The 6000-nt window shown below is 37.2% G+C and overlaps 1 protein-coding gene across 2 annotated transcripts in view; it reads left to right on the top strand.

Annotated features, from left to right (window-relative positions):
- The first annotated feature begins 28 nt into the window (after window positions 1-28).
- Window positions 29-6000, top strand: part of PHF14 (PHD finger protein 14) — a 193684-nt gene continuing 187712 nt past the window's right edge. For both annotated transcript variants that reach the window (XM_068550589.1, XM_068550591.1), the window contains exons 1-2: window positions 29-478; window positions 983-1093. In XM_068550589.1, coding sequence (XP_068406690.1) covers window position 478; window positions 983-1093 — 112 coding nt within the window. In that variant the 5' untranslated portion in view covers window positions 29-477. The remainder of the gene's footprint in view (window positions 479-982; window positions 1094-6000) is intronic.

The raw sequence follows: 6000 nt of genomic DNA, 5'->3' as shown, positions 1-6000 counted from the left end.
CTGCCTGGTGTTTTCACTTCCTTCTCTTCAGAGCTGTATCCGGGTCGTTGCTTTCCCTATTGTTTTAGGCAACCGGCCTCGGATTGTGTAAATTCTGAGTCTTTTGTTGCTTTTGTTGCAGGCTAATAAAGTTTTTCTTTCGTTTATTTTTTTTCTAGGAGTTTTAACAGGGGACATTAACTCCCCAGGGCTGCCGGGTTAGCCTCGCTGCCTGGGCCGGAGGGCGCCTTTGGCCGGGGAAGCGCCAAAGGAAGGCGCGCTAGCGGCCGGGGTCGGTTCTGCGAGGACCAGGGGCCGGGGGGCGGGAGGGGAACCGCGGGGCTGCACCTGGGGCGCCCCGGTCTGGTCCGCGGCGCCGCCTATTTTTAATAGCATCTTTTGGACTCGTTTCCTTGGTCTCAGTCCTCGACCTCGGCGCTGCCTGGGCTCTCGCAGCCTCTCCCTAGGTCTACTCCAAACGACCACCTCGGATTCCTTAGTAAGTGTGTCGGAGGCGTCCGCGGGGCGACAGGTCCATTTCAGCCCTTCTAGAAGTCAGGGCCGGCTGGAGCAGGGCGGGGGTGGGAGTGTCCTGCGGGAAGCTGGACCCTTCGTGGACGCTCCCCCTCCACGGTCCGTGGGAATGAACATAGCTTTTCATATTCCCTGGTCTTTGCATTTTCTATTGACTGTTAAACGATGTCTAAGTGAGGGATTACAAGCGAGTTTCAGAAGCAAGATGTTCAAGAGGGCCAGTTTCGATTTTGGTCGGCCTGGGTTCGTCTTTGCTGCACCTTGGGGCTGGAGCTGCCCGTGGATCTGCCCGGCCCTCCCCAGCCAGTGTTCCCACCCCAACCTTCCCCCACACCTTTTGCTGAGAACTGAATTAAGACAGAGATTTGTACCACCTGCACGAGGTCATCTGTACCTTCCCTCAGTACGACAGCTCTCCCCTGTGCTTGGCGTGATTATGAATGACGGTGTAATGTTTTTCTCTTAACAGTGGATCGCAGCTCCAAGAGGAGGCAGGTGAAGCCTTTGGCAGCTTCTCTGCTAGAAGCTCTCGATTATGATAGTTCAGATGACAGTGATTTTAAAGTTGGAGATGCTTCAGGTAAATGTTTCCTTCTCGCTTCCCTTTTCCCAGCTTTCTGCAGTTGAGCTGATTTTCAGACTTTTCTTAAAAAGAACCCGTTTAATTAAAATGCCAGTATAAAGTTAAAGCACATAAACTTTATTTTGTCTGTTTATTTCCCACCTTTCCCTAAGATCGTATCACTAGATACTATCACTGCTTCTGTTTTTTTGATACTTACTCAGATAATTATCAGAGAAGGCCTTATTCCAAAGATACAGTAATACTGTAAATCAACTATACCTTATTAAAAAACAAACAAAAAGGTACAAAGATGCAAAAGTGTTTTCTCTATTCTTTACTTTAAAATATATTCATGCTTATTTTATGGACAGAGGGGAAAAAAATCTAGAGATACCCTGAAGTAGAGTGCCATCCTGAGAATAACGTGAGCCATGAACAGCCCAGGAACAGAGTTCTCTTTTCAGATCACTTGGCATCCCCTGAGGGGAGTTTTGCTTTTTGTCTATTAGCTCCCTTACCAGAATAGAATTGACCAGAAAAGAGTTGTACTTTGGTAGGTGCTGGATCTTGTGGATTGGGCCTTTTAAAAATATGAGGTACAAAGTATGCCTGCTTGCTCGTTATATTTTGTGATTTTAAGAACAATAAACTTCTTTAAAGAGTTGTATATTCACATGGTACAAAATTGAAAAACAGAGAAGTGTGGTTTTCGTTTTATCTCCTGTTCATTGTAACTCACACACATGCACACATATATACATATAAAGTTTTCATTGCAGGAATCTGAGAAATACAAATTATGTTTAAATATTTTATGTGAAAAATACAAATACATGAACAATAAAAATTACTTAATTCTGTCCCTTTTGACAGAAATTTAAATAAAGTGAGAAATTGGAGCCCTTTCAGCTTTATCTTTTTAACAGTTTTAAAATATTCTTCCAGAGAATTTTTGATGCTTAGTCATATCTCTCTCCTTTCCTCTGGTTTTTCTTTTTCTTTTCTTTCTTTTTTTTTCTGTCCGGTATGGTAGGAAGGGATGAAATTTGGTTGTGTTTTGTTACTATTTTACTTTTAATGGCATCAGCAAGCAGAATTTGCATTGTGATTTACTGAGAACTTTTTGTTTCCACAATCTCATTTAATTTTTACAGTAACTCTGTTTAGCAGATATTATTTTACAGATAACAGGGGCACTGAGTTTAAGGAATTTGCATGAGGCCACTTAGGCCTAAATGGATCTAATCCAATTCTTTTGACTCCCAACATTTAGAATCTTTTTATTGCTTAGATCCTAAAAGTAGGTAGATGTAATCTTAAATTGAAACTACTTACTTACTGTATCAAGGTGACTAATTGAGGTTACTTCCAGCAATTAAAAGTTGTTAAGTTTATCTTGATCAATTTTTTTAAACCTTTACTTCTCAGCTCTTTCATCTCCCATTTCGTTTACTGTTGTTTGGTACTTCCAAAGAAGGGAAAGAGAGGGAAGGTAAAGGAAGTAAAATTCAAAGCTACTTTAGTGCTCCTGGTGAAAACCTTGGCAGAAAAGAATATTCTTGGCTAGAATGTAGCTTTGGTTTGTCATGGTTGAGATTGTAAACTGACAAAAATAGTTAGGTCTCAGAAGTTATGACTTAATTTAAATACCGTTAGGGAAAAACTCCAAAGCTTAATTTCTTTAAGTATTCCATAATTATTTTTATGAAAATAAATCCTGACTTTGTATATAATTTTTCTCTTTTTGTTTATTGAGATGTATCACTTCCCTTTACAAGGGTTAAAACAATCTAATGATACAAATTACTTTCTCAAAATAATTTTTGGTATCAAGCAAATTAGAGACTCCTGACCTTGTTAAAGCTTAATCATGGTTGATGGGAATTATCTGTTACTTGTGAAAGTGGTAGAATGAGTTTTGTTAGGTTGATAATTTTTTTTTGAATCTCCTAAAAGCACTCAAAAATGTATACTTTCTGTTACCTAGTCTGCTATACTTGTAATTTGCTTCCTGGGCCCCAAAGATCACAAATTTATTTGTGTAGTTCTTGATATATTATCATAACTGAGAGTTTAGAAGAAAATGATTTTGTCTGAAATAGGTATTAGTAGAAATTGAGTCATATTTTACACTCCTGGTTAAGGTGCATTGTTGTCTCCAATAGCTGAGATGTTGGCTTACTCTAGATTACCAGTGTTTCCTGTTTGAATCCTTTCTCGTCTCTGCATAAGACAGTTGGACTCTTACAGGAAATAAGACATTAGACTTATCACTGTTTTCCAAACATGCTGAAGTTGTGGAATCCCAACCCTATTTAGTAATAGGTGATTAAACTGGAGGTGGAGAAATAATAGCTAAATAATAATCTTTAATGATAGCTAATAATAATCTTTCTGATCAGAGCTTCTTTCAAAACAATCTGTAGACATGACTAACTCAATGAACTACTGACTTCCTTCAAACTTAATGTTAAAATGGTTAGATTGGTGGCCCTCAATTTTTAACTGATTCTATGCATCAGTTTCTTCTGATTTTCATTTTGAATTCTGAAATTCTGACTACAAAACTTCATATTTCTGTTTGGCTTTAAGAATAAATAGAGGGACTTCCCTGGTGGTCCAGTGGTTAAGACTCTGAGCTTCCAGTGCAGGGGGTGTGGGTTCCATCCCTGGTTGGGGAACTAAGATCCTACATGCTGCAGAGTGCAATCAAAAAGTAAATAAATAAATAAGAATAAATATAGACATTTCTGAAAAGTTATCACCCTTGCAGATAGACATAATTTTATTTTTGTGCTTCTCAGATGATAACATAGAGAAAGATAAATATTATTCAAAAATGACCTGCCAATAAAATTGGCAGGTGATTATAAACAGTTAATAATTATCAGGTTCTACCTTTAGAAAATTGTGAACTGAAAATAGATCATCTTTTATTTTATCTTTAATGTGAAAGTAGGGCTAAATTTCTCATTTTTGATTGAGGACAGTCAATAAATACATTTTCAAATTAGTCCTAAAACAGTGTGTAAGTGTATTAGAGTTATGGTGGTAACCACCAGAAGAACTGTAGGTAGAAAAGTTAGCTGGTACCATATGAAATTATCAGCTTTATAGGTCTAAGACAGTTAATTATTGGCAATTTCATGGTTTGGCCTAGTTAAAGTGGTTATATTTGAGACTTGGACTTAAGATTGGGTATAGGATAGGAGACATTTAAGATAGGATTGATTACATTTAGTAATCTACATAATGAATGATTATGAAAATAAATGCATATATTACTTTTATTAAACAAAACGAAATAGCAGTGCTGTGTCTTCCCAACCCCCTAGCCAAAGTAAGATGGCTAATTTTAGATCTTGAGCCATAGTTTAGTTGGTCCAAATTGCCAGAAAACAACTTAACTGGAAGAGTCAGGCTGAGAGTTTGCCTTGGTAGTATTTTGTGCTTAACTACCTTTGGCTAAGTGGATCAAGATATGTTCATTGACCAACTGTAGCTTTGTTTAAAAGCACTTTGCTGGATATTACGGTGAATTCACAAATAATGATAATGTTAGAATAATTAAATAAAATAGCAGATAGATGTTATAAGGCATGATCGATCACTTGTGTAGTTCAAGTCTTTCAAAGGAGATGGGACTACTTGAGACTGGATTTACAACGATTCTTTGAGGAGATGAGACTTGAACTAGGAACTGAAAGAGAAGCAACCTAGGTAGGGGAAACGTTAGGTGTTAAAAATGTGGAGGATGGAAAATATCGTTTATACATGGAGCTCAGGTTACGAGTAAAAGCGTGGTAGAAGAGATGAGCCTGGGGAAGTAGAATGAGGTCAAATTGAGGTCTTACATGCTAGACCAGTGTTTCTCAATCTCAGCAATATTGGCATTTTGAGTTGGTTAAATCTTTGTTGTGGAGGCTTGTCTTTTGTATTGGAGGATGTTTAGCAGCATCCCTGTCTTCTACCTACTCAATGCCAGTAGCATTTACTGTACCTAACCGCTACCCTAACCCTGCCCTTTTGTGGCAACCACTGTCTCTAGACATTGCCAGATGTTTTCTGTGGGAAAAATTGTACCCACTTGAGAACCACTGGTCTAGATCTACTAAGAAAATGTAGAATGACACAGCTGGAACTGGAGTCAGAAGTAGAAGATGAGTTGTGTTGACTGATTGGCTTTTTAGAAAGAGATATACTAGATGGGTTAAAAATGTTTCCAAGATGATAACTGAATAGTAGACTGGCGATCTGTCTGTTATCTGTTATATATATTTATAATCCTAATTACTGTTGCACCAGATCAATAAACAGAATAGTTAAATAATTAAGGTTGATGAACAAAGATGATTTTTTATATTGCAGAGTTAACATAAAACTCTGAATTAAATCATATTGATTTTATTATTTAATATTTATCATGGGGGAAACTTAAGCATTGAATATTGTGAAGGGATTCTTGAAGGTTGGTTTCTAATCTCTGTAACTGTAAAACATTTAACTGTCTGTTAGCTGAAATAGCTATATTGCTTAGAGAGGTTTTGATATATTGTGTTTGAGAAAGGTTACGTCTTATTTAACTGAATAGGAGGTAGGGATTTCCATGGTAAAGATTTTTCTTCTAATGTAAACATTTTTATTGTAGACTTAGAATTAACTCTGTTCTTATACCTAAGATAGCTGTATTTGAAATATCTGGTTTATTTCTCTAGTCTGTTACTACTTTTTTCTTTTATTTAAGGTTGTAAGAGTGATGGATTTGAAACGTTGTTTGAATTGGTAGGAATGGGAAATTTTTCATTACAGCCTACAAAAATAGAATTATAGACAGCCAAGGACAGTGATTTTCTCATTGTCATTATTACTAAGTAATGCCATAACTAAATGTTGTTTATCTCCATCCCTCAAGTGCATATGTA

Source organism: Eschrichtius robustus, chromosome 8, assembly GCF_028021215.1.
Source record: "Eschrichtius robustus isolate mEscRob2 chromosome 8, mEscRob2.pri, whole genome shotgun sequence".
Lineage (NCBI taxonomy): Eukaryota > Metazoa > Chordata > Mammalia > Artiodactyla > Eschrichtiidae > Eschrichtius > Eschrichtius robustus.
This window is presented reverse-complemented; position numbering and strand designations above follow the sequence as displayed.